Raw genomic sequence first — 19,203 nt, forward strand, 5'->3', positions numbered from 1 at the left:
TTGTTTCCTTCTCTATGAACGGTATGCTTCGTCTGTATAGCACGCAAGGAATAATCCTTTTCACTGTATGTGACAGTAATAGATCAAATCAAATAGTGTTGGTATGGGGGGACCAGGACAGGTTGTTGGTGATCTAGACACCTAAAAACTTGAAGCTCTTGACCCTTTCTACTTCACCCCCATTGATGTAGACAGGGGCATGCTCTCCTTTACGCTTCCTGAAGTCGATGACAATCTCCTTTGTTTTGTCGACATTGAGAGAAAGATTTTTGTTGTCGCACCAGTTCACCAGATTCTCTGTCTCATTCCTGTATTCTATCTCGTCACTGTTTGAGATCCAACCCACCACGGTGGTGTCGTCAGCAAACTCGAGACCAAGTTGGAGGGAAATATGGCCACACAGTCATAGGTGTATAAGGACTATGGTAGTGGGCTGAGAACACAGCTTGGTGTTGAGGAAGATTATGGAGGAGGTGTTGTTACCTATCCTTACTGATTGTGGTCTGTGAGTTAGGAAGTTCAGGATCCAGTCACAGAGGGAGGAGCTGAGACCCTGGCCATGGAGTTTGGAGATGAGCTTTGTAGGAATAATAATTCTAGGTGCAAGTGATATTCACGAGGCCAGACCATTGGATGGCTGACTTTGGGGAACAGAGAATAGCCTTGAAGCAGATGGATTATGATACAGAATGGAACTCAGTCAGGGCCTAGAGGAGGTACAATGAAAGCCACTTATCCACAAGGCCCTCACTGAACAGATAATTGGTCTGTTTAAAATGTGATTCCACTATCTGGGCAGATCAGCTTGCACTCTACAATGAATGCCCACGAGATTGCCATTCATTTTCTGCATTGCACAACCCGATCCTTCAGAGAGAGAGAGGGAAGGACCTGGAAAAGGATAATTTAATGGAGGCAGCTCCATGCTTTGATGAGGATAGTGAACCAGGTCAGCCAATGTACATGCTGGCCTGTGGGATGGTCCGGACACCCAGGAATCAAGATATTGAAAAGATTGCAATAATCTCTCTCCAGCACAATGACACTTCGATTTACCGCTCTGTCCCATGAACACCAAGGCCATGTCTGCTAAGATCAATGTAGAGACAATAAATAATGCTGAATAGAGGGACGCACTTGAACATAAACTTCAGAAACAGCATGTAGTAAATCTAATTAAAATTCATCACATCACACATAGATATTGCACAAATGCAACCCAGAACATCATATGAAATTAGCACTCATTTAATTACAAAATGAATCAACATTCATCATTGCTCTCAAATATGAAAAGCACTCATGCAAACCTATATGTGACTTTTAATTCTCTTTTTAATTCCCTTTCAGGTGTCACGGCATGGTGCACCTCCCTGGCTGCAAGCTGTGCTAGAGACACGTTGCTGACCCTTGTGCCTCTTGGCCTGGAATGGCTGGGCTGTGCACCTTCTGGTTGCCTGACACTGCGTGGGCCCTGGTATGGTGGCAGGAGGTGGTACTCGGAAGCATTTGTGCCAATGGTAGAAGAAGTGCTGCCCCAATAAAAATGCACTGAGAGGTGTCCCTGATGGTGACAGAAGCTGCACATGTGTTGTCCTGGGGTCCATTTGGCTTTTTTTGTTTTCCTGAGAGGGCCAGCAGAGCTCTGGCTTTGGGCATCAGAGTTCAAAGACAAGGCAATGGAATGCATGTCAGAATATATGCCCAGTATCCAATCAGTGAGCTGCAAGCTTTGGCCCTCAGTGACAATTGCGAGTCTCTCAATAGAGGAAGCCACATGTTCTGTTGAGTAATTGATTGAGTGTTCATGTCCTGATGGATTCCCCATGGTGTTTCATGCTGTACATCTAGCACTGTCCACCTGATGAACAACTCCAAAGGCTTGTCATCAGCCTGGGGTTCAGCATCGGCCAACGTTAGCACTCCTCTTTTTGTAACGCAACCTGTTAAATTTCATATATTGTTCATATTGGTTTAGTTAAATTAGTTATATTTAGTTATACTGGAAGATTATATACATGTATCATTTTACAGGTGCAAATCAAGTTTGGAACTACAGACCAGTGAATCTCATGTCAGTGGCGGGGAAACTATTGGAGAAATTTCTGAAGGAGAGCATCTATCTTCACTTGGAGAGGCAAGGCTTGATTAAGGATAGCCCGCATGGCTTTGTCAGAGGGGGGTCATGCTAACAGATTTGATTGAATTTTTTGATGAGGTGACCAGGTGTGTAGATGAGGGTAGTGCAGTTGATGTAGTTTCAGCAAAGCCTTTGGCAAGGTCCCACATGGGAGATTTGTAAAGAAAGCAACTGCACTTGGAATATAGAGCCATTTGATATAGAGGATTCAAAATTGGCTCAGTTGTAGGAGACACAGGGTGATGACAGAAGACTGCTTTAGTGACTGGAAGTCAGTGTCCAGTGGCACACCACAGGGATCTGTGCTGGGTCCCCTATTAGTCATCATTTTATATAAATGACAAGGATGACTATGTGAGGGGTAGCATTAATAAGTTGATGCAAAGATTGGCCAGGTGGTTAACAGTGAGGCTGAGTATCTTGGACTACAATACGATATAGGAAGGACATAGGTTCAAGTGAGGAGCAGGAGGTTTAGGGGAGATGTGAGGAAAACCTTTCTACATTTCTGGACCTGGGAAGGTGTCCACTTTTAAGCCTGCCATTATCTCTAATATCTTTTCCTTCCCTATGTCAATTTTCTCAATAACCTCACGGCCTCTCTCTCCATGAATTCAACACTTTCATCTTCATTCTCATGGGCGAAGACAGATGTGAAATATTCATTCAACACTCTACAAATGTCCTCTGACTCCATTCAAAGTTTACCCCCTTAGTCCCAAATGGGCCCTACTCTTTCCCTGATTGTCTTCTTCCCATTGATATATTTATATAATATCTTAGGATTTTCCCCTACTTTTACCTGCCAGAGCTTTCTCATGTTTGCTCTTTGCTTTCCTAAGATCCACCCTACACTTCCTGCACCTTCTGACCTCCCAAGACTGCTGATGGAACTGCTGTGAAACAATTTCATTATGTTGAAGAGCCAAACAATAAAAAATAAGTGATTCTGCAAAAGGTACAAGCATGCAAAAGCAATTTATAGAAATCTATTTTAACACGTGCATATTTATATTGATTATAAAGTTATCTTATTAAAAACATACTTGGATCTGATCTTTCTGTTGTTTTAAGGGGAGGAGTGTTTCTGCTCCTTGGTTCGAATGAGAAGAGCCCTGTTAGAATCCTGGATTCTCGTACTGGACATCCACACACACATATATATTCCCTCACCTTTCTCGCTATCTCACACTCTCAGACACACACACTAGCAAATTCAACATGCACCCACACAGACAAATCATCAGCCCTCACTCTCTCATCCGCTGATCTCCACTCACTCTGCACACCAACCCTCCACCCATTTCTTTTCCCCTTGCTACATTCTCACTCTTTCTCCGAGTCCCCGCTGTCCCCACGGCTGTGAGTAACCACCCCCTCCCCCCATCCCAATACCTGTCAGGGTTGTGCTGAACCTCCAAATTGGAATAAGTATTCAGTGGAGAATGTTGGACATTAATAAAGATAGATGTGTTCTTGATAATTACTTAGTTACTTTTGGGGTCAAGGAGTATTATTGAACAAACCATTAGTTCAACTAGAAAATAGGAAAATCAGGAAAACAGGAATACAAAATGATTAAACAGAAAGAAATACATTCACAAAGATCCTAGACGGGTTCAAAGTTGATAAGGAGGAAGTATTGAACAGGCTCGTTTAATAGTTGCAATATTTAAATTTGATGAAGCACCTGGACTGAATGAGATGAATCCAAGGATATTGAAGGAAATGAGAGAGGGAATTTTAGGGGTGCTGGCCATACTCAGGAGATGATCCAGAGGACTGGAGAATTGCAAACATTACTCCATTTTTCCAAAAGTGTTGTAAGGATAAGTCCCGCAACTACAGACCAGTCAGTTTAACTTCACTAGTGCGGAAGCTTCTCAAAACCCTTATTTGGGATAATTAAATATAAAAATGTGGATTGATTAAGAAGAGTCAGCATGGATAGCTAAATAGAGTCATAGAGATTTACAGCATGGAAACAGGCCCTGCGGCCCAACTTGTCCATGCCGTCCTTTTTTCAAAACCCCTAAGTTAATCACAATTCCTCGCATTGGCCCATATCCCTTTATACCCATCATACCCATCTAACTATCTAAATGCTTTTTAAAAGACAAAGTTGTTCCCACCTCTGCTACCTCTGGCAGCTTTTTCCAGACACTCACCACCCTCTGTGTGAAACAATTGCCCCCCTAGACACTTTTGTATCCTCTCCCCTCTCACCTTAACCTATGCTCGCTAGTTTTAGACTCCCCTACCTTTGGGAAAAGATATTGACTATCTAGCCATGCCCCTCATTATTTTATAAACCTCTATAAGATCACCTCTCAGCCTTCTACGCTCCAGAGAAAAAAGTCCCAGTCCATCCAGCCTCTCCCTGTAACTCAATGCATCAAGTCTCAGTAGCATCCTAGTAAATCTTTTCTGCACACTTTCTAGTTTAATAATATCCTTTCTATAATAGGGTGACCAGAATTGCACACAGTATTCCAAGGGTAGCCTTACCAATGTCTTGTACAATGTCAACAAGACATTCTAACTCCTGTATTCAATGTTCTGATTGATGAAACCAAGCATGCCAAATCTTTTCTCCACCACTCTGTCCAGCTGTGACTCTACTTTCAAGAATCTATGAATATGTACCCCTAGATTTTTCTGTTCCGTAACTCTCCCAACACCCTATCATTAACTGAATAAGTCCTGCCTGGTTCAATCTACCAAAATGCATCACCTCGCGTATGTCTAAATTAAACTCCATCTGTCATTCGTTAGCCCACTGGCCCAATTGATCAAGATCCTGTTGCAATTGGAGATAACTTTCTTCACTGTCCACTATGCCACCAATTTTGGTGTCATCTGCAAACTTACTAACCATGCCTCCTGTATTCTCATCCAAATCATTAATATAAATGACAACAATGGAACCAGCACTGATCTCTGAGGCACACTGCTGGTCACAGGCCTCCAGTTTGAAAAACAACCCTCTACAACCACCCTCTGGCCTTTATCAAAAAGCCAATTTTGTATCCATATAGATACTTCATCCTGGATCCCGTGAGATTTAACCTTATGCAACAACCTACTATGCACTATCTTGTCAAAGGCCTTGCTAAAGCCCATGTAGACAATATCAACGGCACTGCCCTCAACTACCTTCTTGTTTACCCCTTCAAAAAATTCAATCAAATTTGTCAGACGTGATTTTCCACTCTCAAAGCCATGCTGACTGTCCCTAATCAGTCCTTGCATCTCTAAATGCCTGTAGATCCTGTCTCTCAAAACACCTTCCAACAACTTACCCACCACAGATGTGAGGCTCACTGGCCTGTAGTTCCCAGGCTTTTCCCTGCAGCCCTTTTTAAACAAAGGCACAACATTTGCCACTCTCCAATCTTCAGGCACCTCACCTGTGACAATCGATGATAAAGGGGAAATTGTGTTAGTTATCCTGTTGGAATTCTTTTAAGCAACACGAGAAAGGGTTGTTGAGGGTAATGCTGTTGATGGTGTAAGTGGACTTTCAAAAAGCATTTAATACAGTGCCTCACACAAACTTGTGAGAAAATTTATCGTTCGTGGAATTAAAGGAACAATAGCAATGTGGATACAAAATTGGCTAAATAATAGAAAGCAGAGAGTAATGGAGAATTGATCATTTTCAGTGGGGTTCCATATGGATTGGTATTGGGATTCTTGCTTTTTCTGATATATATAAAACGATCTTGATTTTTGTGTACAAGAAACAGTTTCAAAGTTTGTGAATGACTCAAAATTTACAAGCATCATAAATTGTGTGGAGAACATTGTAGAACTTCAAAAGAAAATAGATAATTTGGACTGGACATATATGTAGTGTGAAGTTTAATGTGGAGAAGTCTGAGGTGATACATTTTGGTAAGAAGACTGTGATAATATACAATAAGGGGTAAAATTCTTAAAGGAGTGCAGGAGCAAAGGGACCTGGGTGTGCATGTGTATAGATCGATAAAGGTGGCAGAACAGGTAGAGGGAACACCTAATAAAGTATATAGTATATGGGGCTTTATTAATAGGGCACAGAGTACAAGTGCAAGGGGGGTATACGTCAGCTGAAATATTGTGTACAATTCTGGATGCCACATTATTGGAAGGATGTGAATGCACTAATGTTGTAAAGTGAAAAGGTTTCACTCTTCCTGACTAACCTTGACCAGTTTGCAGTAACCCTTTTTAAATCAGGTGATAACATGTAGAGATAGACAAAGTGGACACAAGTTAAGTGAAGGTCCAACACAGCTTTATCAAGGAAAAACAGTACTCAATCTCTTCACAGGACACTTTAGAAAACAATCCCAAATCTACTTCTAACATTCACTTCTGAGGATTCACTACATCCTATCCATACCCTTTCACTGTATTTGAACAGTTTATCTGAAAAGACTGTAATATCCATTCAACAAGACTGGGACAGGCTGTTCCTCAGTTGTTGAGAGTTGGCTCTTCTAATTGCAGTTTGGGCTTTCCCTCTTGTCTAGGGCTGGTTCTGATCTTCTGGTCATCTCACTGGAGTGGTCTGCTCAGTCTGAGCGGTTTGATGATGCTTATCATCAAATATCTCAAGGAGCTGAGATGCTATGCTGATCGACTGCCAGTCAAAGGTGCTTTCTGGAAATGCTGTTGAAAAAAGTGCAACAATGCAGAGAGTGACAACTCCAGGTTGCTCTCTTCATGACCTGCTCCAAGATTCTGTGTCTTGTATTCAATCCTTGTCCCATTATGCCTCTGGTTTCCTGTTAAGCTGGGTGCCACCAATATGTAACACTCTTCTAACAAAGCAAATTCATTGGAGGCGTAAACAATGGTTCGTTCTAAAACAATGTGGCTTTTAGCACCTGGTCAGACAGTTTCAGGTCTGTTTGATTTTGATGGGAAGTTGGTTGTCCAAGGCCTGGCTGCATGAAAACTGTTCCAGCTCTGTTTTCTAATTGCAGAGCCTGGCTGGGTTTAAACTTAGCTTTCACATTGTGGTTTTTATTCATGCTCATGAAAAAAATCAATACTTCGGTAACAATCCTGGATGTCATGGGTCACCTGACCACAAGCGAGAATGAGTGCAGAAGAGGTTTACAAGAATTGTTCCAGGGATAAGGAACTTCAGTTATAAGGAAAAATTGGAGAGATTGGGACTGAATTTTTTGGAGACAAGAAGCCTAATCATGAGGGTGCTACATAGAGTAGAAAGGGAAAAACTGTTCCAACTCATCAAAGGACCCGGAATGAAAGGGCACAGATTTAAAGAAGCAAATGTGATGTGAGAGAGAAGTTTTTCACACAGTGAGTGGTTTGGGTCTGGAATATACTGCTTGGAAATGCGATGGAGGCAGGTGTATGCAAAGTATTCAACAGGGCATTAGATGATTATTTGAATAGGAAAAATATGAGGGAGAAAGTAGAAGAATAACACTAAGTTATAATGCTCATTTGGAGAGCCAGAGTAAATATAGTGGGCCAAATGGCTTCCTTCTGCACTGTAACACTTCTGTGATTCTGTGACATCTGCTACACTTACCTATAATTTCAAATATACTGGTTACTGAGAAAGATTTTTCAACACAGTGCAGGAGATACTGCAAAGTTGTACAACATATTACAGAGCCTAAATAATACAATGGCAAGCTCAGCACTTTGACATCCAGTCATGGCACAGTTTCAATATTTCACATCCAATGACTTTCCCTTTCTCATATTTATAGTATGCATATTTTTGCATCAGAATCAACAATTTCCCAGATCATTACGGAGGTGTATATAAACTGTTTATTACAATATTACATAGAAACTAAAAAGCAGGAGTAGGCCCTTTGAACCTGCTTCACCATTCGTTTTGATTATCGCTGATCATCATATTCAATATCCAGATTTCCCCTTCCCCTGCCTTTCCCTCCTATATCTCTTGACCCCTTTAGTCCCTAGAGCTATATCTAATTTTTTTTTCTGAATCAGACAATATTCTGGCCTCAACTACATTCTGTGGTAGTGAATTCCAAAGATCGATTACTGTTTGGTTTTTAACTGAGACTAAACCTGTTTCCACATGTTAGTTCAATAATGGTAGAGTCTGTTTCTCAGTATTATACTAAAGAAATGTACATTTCTTTACGCTGTTTCAAATGTTTAGTTGTTGATGAAGTACAGTACAATCTTAGCAATGCATGTTTGATATAAAATTCTTCCAATCTACAGTCTTCCAAAAAATTAAATAAAGCAATTTGACATTTGTAAAGTATATTTCTCACTTTAGTCAATTATTGATTATAAATTAATGACTGAACTAAACAATCCCAGTTGATATCAAGACACAGCCAGCATTAGTAACATTTTCTAACCCAGCAGAAGAGAATTGTCTTCAGTGAATTAAATGAGCACTTGTAGCATTAGCTGACTTGACATCATTGTTTGAAGATGTTGTCTGGCCAAACTGAAAGATTAAGTTTCTACAGAAGCATGTCCCCTTTGAATAGTGACAGTACTGCTGGTAATAAGCACCAGCTGTCATACAAAAAGTGCCTTTCTGTTTCTACAAGGGATACCTAATATGCATTCATCCAGCAACAATGACTTCATTCTTTAAGGATAGCTGTAAATGCATCATTTCTTTTACAGTCTATGTTCTCCCCAGGAACAATAAATCAGAATACATCATCTGGCCTGATTTAACTACAGGGGTCAACACTGGTAAAGTATATCAGGCTTAACATTTGCTACCAAATTCAGCTTTTCACTTTTCCAACTTGTAATGGAAGAAACACATCTTCATTGAGGAGCTCAACATCTCCTCCTTCTGCTAATACAGAACTAAACAACACAACTAATATTACTGCACCATTCCTAGAACTAAAGATATTGTAGAGGTAGTTTTATCAACTTAAATGAATGGCTGTCTCCTCAGAGTACTCAGTATTTGTTTACAATTAAAACTACCAGAAAACGTTAACTATTAATTAACTTTGGAAACATTTTTCCACATCACAACACATATTCTCAGAAATGTCACATAATATATGACTACAGGAACTGAAATGGAGTTTAATTCAGACAGCAGGATATTTTAATGACCTATATGACTATTCACAGTGACCTATGAGTTTTTCTTCAGGATACTCGCTGTCCTGACTTGAAAATATATCATTGTTCCTTCACTGTCACTGGGTCAAAATATTAGAATTCTCTCCTGAACAGCATTGCAAGAAGGCAGCTCATCATCACCTCCTCGAGAGCAGTGAGAGATGGACGATAAATGCTGGTCTAGCCAGTGACACCTACATAAACCATAAAATGAACTTTAAAATGACAAAACAATAGCTGAGTGATAGTTTGTGTACTTTACATACTTTATATTGTTTATTAATTAATTATACATAAAAGTAATAACTGAACTGAAGTTTCTGTAGAAAAACTTAATCAATATGGGTGCAAAGCATTGTAGATATGATAATTCAACAAATGTATTACAGAAATAAACCATTCTAAAAAATCTTAGAAATGAAAGTCTAAAATATGACTTATCGGAAGTCCTCCTTATTAAAGACTTTTGAAAGCTCACGTCATATACTTTTGGTATATCTGTAACTTAATAGTTTGCTGTCTTTATAGATGAGATAGTTCAGGCACAGTCTAGTTATATTCCCAGGAAGGGGGAAATTGGGCAACCAAATCCCAGAGCTCACTGAATGGTGGAAGAATAGAGATTGACATGAAGAAGAAAAGATCTGGTTATGACAGATGTTAAGTGCATAGTAAAACCAAGAACCAGGCTGAATTCAGAAGGTTCAGAGGGAAGTGCAGGCGAAAAGAAAGCTACCCTATGTTAAGATTCTGGAAACAACATAAAATAAAATTGTCTTCTATAAGCACATAAGTAGGAAAAGGGTGCTAAAAGGAGGAATTGGGCCAAGTAGAGATCAAACAGGAGGTTTCCACATAGAAGCAGAGGGCATAGCTGAGATATTAAATAAATTATTTGCAAATGCCTTTACCAAGGAAGAAGCCAGTTCATGGTGAAAGAGGTACTTCAGAGATTTGAAGAATTTAAAACTGATAAGGAAAGGCATTGGATAGGTTGTCTGTATTAAAGCTGGTAAGAAGCCAGAATCAGATGAAATGCATTTCAGCATACCAAGGGATATGAGAGTGGAAATAGGGGCACTGACCATAATTTTGCAGTCGTGCCTAGACTCAGGGCTTTTGCCAAAGGCGGAGAATTGCAAATGTCACACCCTTGTTCAAAAAAGGAAGTAAAGGTAAGCCCAGCAACTGCTGGCCAGTGAGTTTAATCTCAGTGGTGATGACATTTCAAGAAATGATAATTTGGGACAAAATGTGAGTTAATAAAAAAAAAGTCAACATGGATTGGTTAAAGGCTAATAGTGTTTAACTTGTTTGACTTTCTTGATGTAGTATCAGAAAAGATTGAAGAGGGTAATATTGTTGTGTGATGTATGTGGACTTCCAAAAGGTATTTGCTAAAGTGCTAAACAGATGAATTGTGAGGAAAGTTGTAACCCAGGGAATAAAAGGGATAGCATGTATATGAAATTAGTTGAGTGACAAGAAACAAAGAGGAATGATAAATGGAAGATTTGCTGTGGAGTCCCCCAGGGGTCAGTGTTAGGACCCTTGCTCTCATAACATATATTAATGACTTAAGATATTGGTATAAAGAGAAAAAAATCCAAATTTATGGATGATACAAAATTTGAAATCATTGTGAACAGCGAGGAGGATAGTGTAGAACATCAAAAGGTTATGGACAGATTGCTCAAATGAGTGGACAAGTGACAGATGAAAGTTAATGCAGAATAATAGTATGAAGTGATTCATTTCAGTCGGAAGAATACAGAAATTCAGGGTATAATTCTAAACAGAGTATGGGAGCAATCACAGTCTTCATGTATACGTGCAAAAGTCATTGAAAGCAGCTATTATATATTTTAAGTAGTTGTGTGATTGCTTTAAAAGTACTCACCTGATGAAGGAGCAGCACTCTAAAAGCTTGTGATTCCAAATAAACCTGTTGGACTTTAACCTGGTGTTGTGAGATTTCTTACTGTGCCCACCCCAGTCCAACATCGACCTTTCCACATCGTAGTTTTAAAAGTGGGTCAGAATCTGTTCTTGTTAGTTTGAATCTATGTGTGCAACTACATAATTTATTTTATTAAAAATACACAACCCCTAACATAGTTACGCCATTACAAGAAGAAAATTGGTAATGAGTCAGGGTATTGTTTCATTGAAAACATCAAAAAAAATCCTGACAAAAGCATTGTGGTCCTCATATTTCGAATATTAGAAGACTGGGAGACATCAGCAGCAGGATTAAAAGTTAAAGTGCCAGTGAAGAAAGAAAAAAGTATGGATCCTCTCCATGCATTTTTAAAGGTGGAGGTGGGGGGTTTTTGATCAGATAAGGTGAGATTCCAGGCAGTATCTGGCATATTTGAAAAGCAGTAACACTCTGCTGTATGGCTATGGCCATTTGAAAAATAAATTAAGTCAACAGCTAGCACAACATTGTGAGTTTGTTTAAAATTTATTTATTAGTATGACAAGTATGCTTACATTAACACTGCAATGACATTACTGTGAAAATCCCCGAGTCACCACACTCTGTACGCAGAGGGTGAATTTAGTGCAGCCAGTGCATCCAACCAGCAGGTCTTTCAGACTGAGGGAGGAAATCAGAGCACCAAGAGGAAACCCACACAGATACGGGAAGAATGTGTAGACTCCACACAGTCACTCAAGGTTGGGAATCAAACACAGGTCCCTAGCACTGTGAAGCAGCAGTTTTAACCACTGTGCCAGTGGGCCGCCAACAGCCATGATATGATTGAATAGCGGAACAAACTTGAGGAGCTGAATGATGTCCTCCTGTCATTAAAAGCAGCCTGGGATGTTTATTGGACAAAATGGCAGAAAATCAATTGAAAGCAACCAGTGAAAGAAGTTTCTCTCTACACCTGTTATAAAGGTTCTGATGCAGGTAACAGTCAACTTCACTGGATGGCGAAATCAGGCATGTTGTCTAACAGACTGACTAAACTGGGGGACTGTTTAACACCCCTGCATAACAATCATTGCCCTTCGACAAAATTAGACATCATGGCTCTGATGCAATCTAGTCTCAACATATATGACAGCTTAGTAAGACACTTGCATGTAACCAGACCAATAAATTCATTTCAAAGGAACCCCATCACATTACATTGAGGAAAGCCATTATGCTGTGTTCCTTCAGACTTAAGGAGGCATCAGCCACAGCCGTTGGGTTTCATTACTGGACAAAGTCTGTCAGCGCAAGATAACTTAGTTTCTTGGTATTCTAGGTTAAGGTGCTGTGGCTCACCTCAGCATTGCTGGAGTTATGGAGTGCCCAGGATACTAGCCCCTAAACCAGCTCCTGGGGTGCACTGTGGAACATGGGCCAGAACTCAAGGGCTGGATTTTCCTGTGGGTGACAGGACCATTTGGGGCACACCCCTGTGGCTGAGTCTTCAGACGAGGTGGCCTCCTAACTGGCTGCCGCTGAGTCATAAAAAGATACTCTTCAAGATCATCTAGTATAAGGTCTGAAAAATCATTGCATCACTACGGTGCAGAAGGAGGCTATTCAGCCCATTGAATCTTTACCGACCACAATCCGACCCAGGCCCTATTTCTGTAGCCCCACATATTTACGCTGCTAATTCTCTGACACTAGGGTCAATTTAGCATGGCCAATCAACCTAACCCACAAAATGAGACTATTAAAAGAAGATTGTTTATGAACATATGTTTACAGCAAAGACAGCAATAGAAAATGCAGTGTTGCAAGATCTAGCTGCTAAAGTGGTTTTACAGTTTGGCATAGGAATGAAGATTCACAAGTTGGGAACTGCCAGGTCAAAATGGCAACAAGCATGTCACAGATGTGTCAAAATGGACCATTCAGCAAATGAATGCCGGAGCAAGAATCATCAATGCAAGAATTGTGGAAAAATGGGTCACATTGCAAACGTTTATTAGGCTAGACCAGCTTCCCCTAAGAAGAATCAGTGTACCTTCAAGAAGAAGAACAAGTTGCATTCTACAAAATAAATTTACAACATGGAAGAAAAGTATTACGATTGTGAAGAGAAATATGATGAAGAGCTCCTACTCCATACAGGGGTGGATCACATCAGCTCCCCAAAATGGCAGAGGTTGTAAATTTGATAGGTGTTGTTGAAGGACCCTTGGTTCACTACATCTTGTAGATGGTACACATTGTCTAGTTAACAGCTAGTCCAAAGAATGTGATTGGACTGAAAAGCCCGTGTTGGTATTTGGGGTGAAGAGTGAAAAGATTCTTGGTGCAGGGGAGCAGAAATCATTTAGTCAAAATAGATACTGCTGGAGAATTCTGTCAGAATAGATAAATCTTGCTCTTCCTATCTTCCTATTTTGTAGCCTTATCGGGAAGGATACAAAATTATTGAAGTGGTGAAGAATGCATCTGCTTGATTTAGATATTCACACTGAAGTACCACCATTGCTAATGTAACCTACTACTGCCTGAAATGAATATACAGCAGAAGTGTTGCTCAAGATGCTGATACATTTCTATCAGAGCTTTTGGTGAAAGCACAGTTTAAAAATATACTATGGTGGGGGAGTAGGTGGGAAAGGTTGGCAGTGCAGTTCTTGGCAGGTGTCATGAGTTACAACTGCAGGAATAAACTTTTAAGTAGACTGCATCTGAATTATGCTCTGGGAGAGGGGGAATTGGCACAGAATGAAGATATGGTGAGTGCTGCACAGGCCTGTACAACATGCCACATGTTCAGCGAAAGCTCTTCCTGTTCATGTGTACTCTTTTAATGCCCATTTCTCCAAACAACTTGTCTAAAAAAAGAAAAAGCGATGCATTAGGAATCAACATAACAGCACCGATTAACTGGGATGATTTTCGTATTACAATAAAAGTGTTGTCATGTAATTTGTGGGTCTATTGTAGGATGCTGAATGGCATATGTTATTGAAGATAGCAGCTGGGTCCTTAAAAACAGGGGTGTTCATTCATTTAATACAAATGTATTTCCAGTTTGGAGTGGAATATTGAAACTGCAATCCAATTTACAGGGTACCTTGTGCTCCCTGAAAATTGCTTCTTGTTTATCTTCTTTCCAAGGCTGTGACTTTACCTATGTACTGTGTTTGAATTTGTATTTTACTATTGTTTCAATAAGCTCTGCAAAAACAGGTAAGAAATATTTTGAAAGTTCCTTTCCCATCTCCCAATGGTATGTCATGTTTCATATGTTCTCTGCATTCTTTCCAAAACTCACTTGTAGACTTTTCTGTACTTCATGTTCAGATTTAAATGTCATTTGCTGCCTTCTCCATGATAGAGAATGGTCCAAGGTTCCTTGTTACATAGAAATCACAGAAACCCTACAGTACAGAACAAGGCCATTTGGCCCATTGAGTCTGCACCAACCACAATCCTACCCAGGCCCTTCCCCCATGTCCATACATATTTTACCCACTAATTCTCTAACCTATGCATCTACGGTCAATTTAGCATGGCCAATCAACCTAACCTGCACATCTTTGGACTGTGGGAGGAAACTGGATCACCCGGAGGAAACCCACGCAGGCACAAGGAGAATGTTCAAACACCACATAGACAGTGACCCAAGCTGGGAATCGAACCCAGGTCCCTGAAGCTGTGAAGCAGCAGTTCTAATCGCTGTGCTACCGTGCCGCCCAAGACATGCTATCTGTATACATTTGGAAGTGAATCTTCTTGCATGATCATAATCCCTTGCAACTTCACAGAATGGATACAAGTGCTGAACATTTATATCCTTAATATTGGTTTCTTTTTGTAAGTGAAATGCTAATTAAAAAAAAATGTAAATTTGTAATCTCTTATTCTAACCTAAAAGCATGAGACTCTTCACTTAGTCTCTCATTCTTTAAAATTCAAGTATTTGTATTCAGGTATTTTTTAGTTGCTATTTCTTGATTTACTTTTGTCATCTCACCAACTGTATTTAGTCTATGCAGTGTCCTACTCTTTGGAAAGTAGAGTAAGTGTATGACTAAAGATAAATCTGACTGGTTAATGTATAAGAGAGAAAAAGTGTTTCACACCATCAATTTATTGTAAATTCTAATTTCTAATACAACAAATAGTAAATAACCTGACTGAACATTTGAAACTTACTAATATTTGGTTTCTTTCTCATTCAGCCTACATACAGGTCTGCAGAGGTCTCATGATTACTGCTGTTTGTCTGGGATTTTTTGGTTTCATGTTATCACTGGTGGGGATGAAATGCACAAAAATTGGAGGCTCAGAAAAAATTAAAGGGAAAATTACCGTTTGCGCAGGAATGCTATTCATTTTTTCTGGTAAGGATGATCACAAGTGTGTAAGTGGAGTTGTATCCAATCCTCAGCTGGTTTTCAATGTGTGTTTTACTCAGGATGAAATTGTAAAATAACATTTATTTAAGAGATAATAAACCAGGTTGCTCACTTGACTTGTAAAATAAGGCCAATACTGTGCTGTCAATCTTCTGCAGAATTATTAAGAACATCATGGACTATTAAACTGCATCTTTAAATTCATTCTCAGAAAATGAGCATTGATGGCAAGACCAACATTTATTGCCTTTCCTTAGATGGCTTTGAGAAGGTGGTGGAATGCATTTTTCTTAAACAATTGTAGTATTTGCAATGAATTTTACACAACTAAACAACATGGTAATGAAGTTACATATGGACCTGATCAAATATAATCAGCTGGTCTTCTCCAAAGGACATTAACAGTAACAGTGTGTGTTTAATGTATTAAAAAGTGTCAAGGCACTTCATGGGAGTGTTATCGAAGAAATATGACATTGAACCAAATGAGGCAGAATTCAGGCAAGTGACCAAAATCTTTGAGGTAGGTTTTAAGGAGATTCTTAAAAGAGAAGCTAGAGAGATAAAGAAATAGAGAAACTAAGGTGGGAAGTCCAGACGGCATAAGCAGCTCAGAAACAATTGCCAATGGTGGAGTAATTACAATAGGTAATGTACAGGAGAGCAGAATTGGAGAACAGAGGCCTCAATTGGTTGTCAGGATGAGGGAGGTTACAAAATAGGGAGAAGAACGGGGGAATGGGCATTTAAGTTTGGTAAGAAATAAAAGATTGTCTTATTTAAACAGAAGACAAATCCTCAAACTTCTATTATGTAATTTGAAGTCACATTCTCTGGATACTTTCTTCAGGCCTTTAGGTTGCTATCATAAAAACAGGAAATGCTGGAATATTTGACAGTGTTTATGCAGAGAGGACCAGAGTTAATGTCCTGGAATTTCACTGTGTCTAATTGACTCAGCAGATCTTTAACAATGATGAGTACATTCCAGTTCCAGGATTCCTAACTGTCATAAAACCCTGAACAGTGCAGAAGGAGGGCATTCAGCCCATCTAGTCCGCACTGTCTCTCCAACAGAGCATTCCACCCAGGGCCAACTCCTGTAACACCACTAATTTACCCTACTAATCCCCCAACCTAAACATCTTGCAACATTAAGGGACAATTTAGCATGGTCAATCCACATAACCTGTGGATTGTGGGAGGAAGCAAAAGTTAATTTGTCTCAAGGGTTTGTGGTTTGTGGTTTTTGACTCTTAAATGGGTCTGGATGATTGACATTTCTATTATTTTGTTGTGCAGACTCTTTTTCAATATTGGAGAAAGTTATCAACAAATTACTTTTTCATAGCTTTGTTATACCTCCCACTATACTTGATAGAGTTAATTAGTTCTAAAAAATGTACAGTGGGTCAATGGGCTTGACATGAGGGCTTAAGGGCGATGGGGGTGGGTTGGAGGACAGAGCCTGGCGGGGGGCAGGAGGCATCATAGAAATGGGTCCACGAGGTGGCATGGATGGAGCATGGGGAGTATTTGGAGGGTGACAGGGATGTGAGGGCTGAAGGATGGAGGGTCTTTGTGTCTAATGTCTCAGTGCATCAACATGGGTCTTAAGCAGCTGTCTCTATACCTGACAGCCCTTTATAGCTGCCTCCACATTTTTTCTGGGTCTCCTCGGTCAACTCCAGATTGCACTCGGCCCCAAGCAATGAAAATCCTAGCTTTGCTTTCTTCCAAGATGAGTGGGCCAAGCTGAGAGTGTTCCCAGTTCCTGTTGCCCATCTCAAGAATGGAAATCCAGGCCAATGTTTCATTTCTATGAACTTTCATCCAAACAATCTGCATATACACCATTAAGCATGGAAATCGGGAAGTTGCTGTGCAGATTGTTCTGCTCCTCCACAAGTTTTACTCTAGCAATATTTCACTGAGTGTCGCCGGTTGTCTACAAAGAATGTTGTGAGGTTGTCCCCTTACCAATTAGATATCTACTAACCACACTAGAAAAGGTTAGGCTTCCCCAATGAATTGTAAGTGTATTTTTAATTCCGTGCTAATTCTTAATTATTGCAAAACTATCCCTATGGCTCTGAACATTTACTTTGACAAGTAGAACGCCATTCCTTCAGATTAGGTGGTTTTTAATAATCTTTTCTTAGTTTGACTGTCCATCCTTTTTATCTCTTAATTCCATTTTTATTTCTCTCCATCTTGCTTTGTGGTTATGATTTTACATTTAATTAAATGTTCTAACTTACACTTCCAGGTTTAGACTCTGCATGTCCTGGTAAGAATTCTTTAATGTGATTGTTTGAGGGGACACACACTGTTCACTAGTGCCCTGTAAAGGATGCTGCACTCTTTTAGCTCTTCAGTTACAGCGAATCATGGTGCCAAAGCCTGAGGAATATGCATGGGCGAGTGTAAGTGTAGTGCCATTTTTTTGCTGCTGATAGTTATATTCAGGCCAACACCTCATGATCATTAACCCTTCAATTCAAGTTTATTTCAAGCTATTATTTGAATGAGATATCTATAACATGAAATTAACCTGTTGTATAAGGGATTTTCAATTCTATAATTAGTTATTCTTGCTGGACTAATGCAAATCTATTCCCCACAGGATTGGCATCTGTAATTGCTTTTTCTTGGTATGCAAATCGAATTACTGCAGAATTCTATGATCCCATGATTGTAGAACAAAAGTAAGTTTGCATAATAGTCCGGCTTAATTTTCTACTATACTAAGTCAAATGACAGATAAATGGAAGCTGAGATTGTTACCTCCAAAGTACACTGTCAAACAAATCTATTAGTACTACAGTACAGTCCTCAGAACATAGTTCTTTGAGATTTATTAATTTGAAATGTTAGTATTGAAAGTTGGGTATTTCTTTATATTGTTAAATGAAATAATGCCCTGAAACAATTTTGTTTCCTTAATTTGATGTAATGAAATATAATTTGTCAATTGCAAAAGGTAGCTTGATAGAATTGGTACTAAATAATGGCATTTTTTGTCATTTTTACACTGACTTATATTAAGTATGTGTTATTAGTATTAGGAGGAGGCACAATAGGTAGTATCCCTTCCTCTGAGCCAGAAGCTGAAGGTTTCAGTCTCACCCCAGAACCTGATGGCTAAAGAATGTGTGTTCATTACTTGGCCAAACAGTTTGGGTGTCAACCTGCACATCCTTCCAAACATGCCAATGACTGGTGGTAAGAGTGGGAGAGACTCCTGGTCAGCCAGACTTGATGTGAAGTGGTGCACCTCAAACTATAAGCCGCTGGTGATTGACTAGTGACCTGTTCTGGGAATTACTAGCGATGGAAACAGATAAAAGTCTGCCTTCCTGCACTACCATAGGTATGGAAAGAGAGTTGGAATTAATAATGGTCGTTTTAGATGCAGTGCTGAATGTAATGTTGAATCCTTCATTAATGTATTAATGGATGCTGAAGATGTTCCATCAGATTTTTAAAATTGGGAAATGGAAAAATAGAAATTTCTTATTCTCTTCTGCACGAGAATCTGAACTCAATTTTCAGTAATGTTCATTGATGGTTCTTTGTGGTAAAGATAGAAAAAGTACAGTTGCCTACTTTGAGTAGTGATGTGT

At 39.6% G+C, this 19,203-nt stretch overlaps 1 protein-coding gene across 1 annotated transcript in view; it reads left to right on the top strand.

The window, feature by feature from the left end:
- LOC145349480 (claudin-10-like) overlaps window positions 1-19,203 on the top strand; it is an 89,542-nt gene that overhangs the window by 16,836 nt on the left and 53,503 nt on the right. The window contains exons 2-5 of the mRNA XM_080198018.1: window positions 1,351-1,363; window positions 6,658-6,780; window positions 15,344-15,562; window positions 18,204-18,285. Coding sequence (XP_080054144.1) covers window positions 1,351-1,363; window positions 6,658-6,780; window positions 15,344-15,562; window positions 18,204-18,285 — 437 coding nt within the window. The remainder of the gene's footprint in view (window positions 1-1,350; window positions 1,364-6,657; window positions 6,781-15,343; window positions 15,563-18,203; window positions 18,286-19,203) is intronic.

This window comes from Carcharhinus amblyrhynchos, chromosome 10, assembly GCF_965287045.1.
Source record: "Carcharhinus amblyrhynchos chromosome 10, sCarAmb.v2.hapA, whole genome shotgun sequence".
Taxonomy (NCBI): domain Eukaryota; kingdom Metazoa; phylum Chordata; class Chondrichthyes; order Carcharhiniformes; family Carcharhinidae; genus Carcharhinus; species Carcharhinus amblyrhynchos.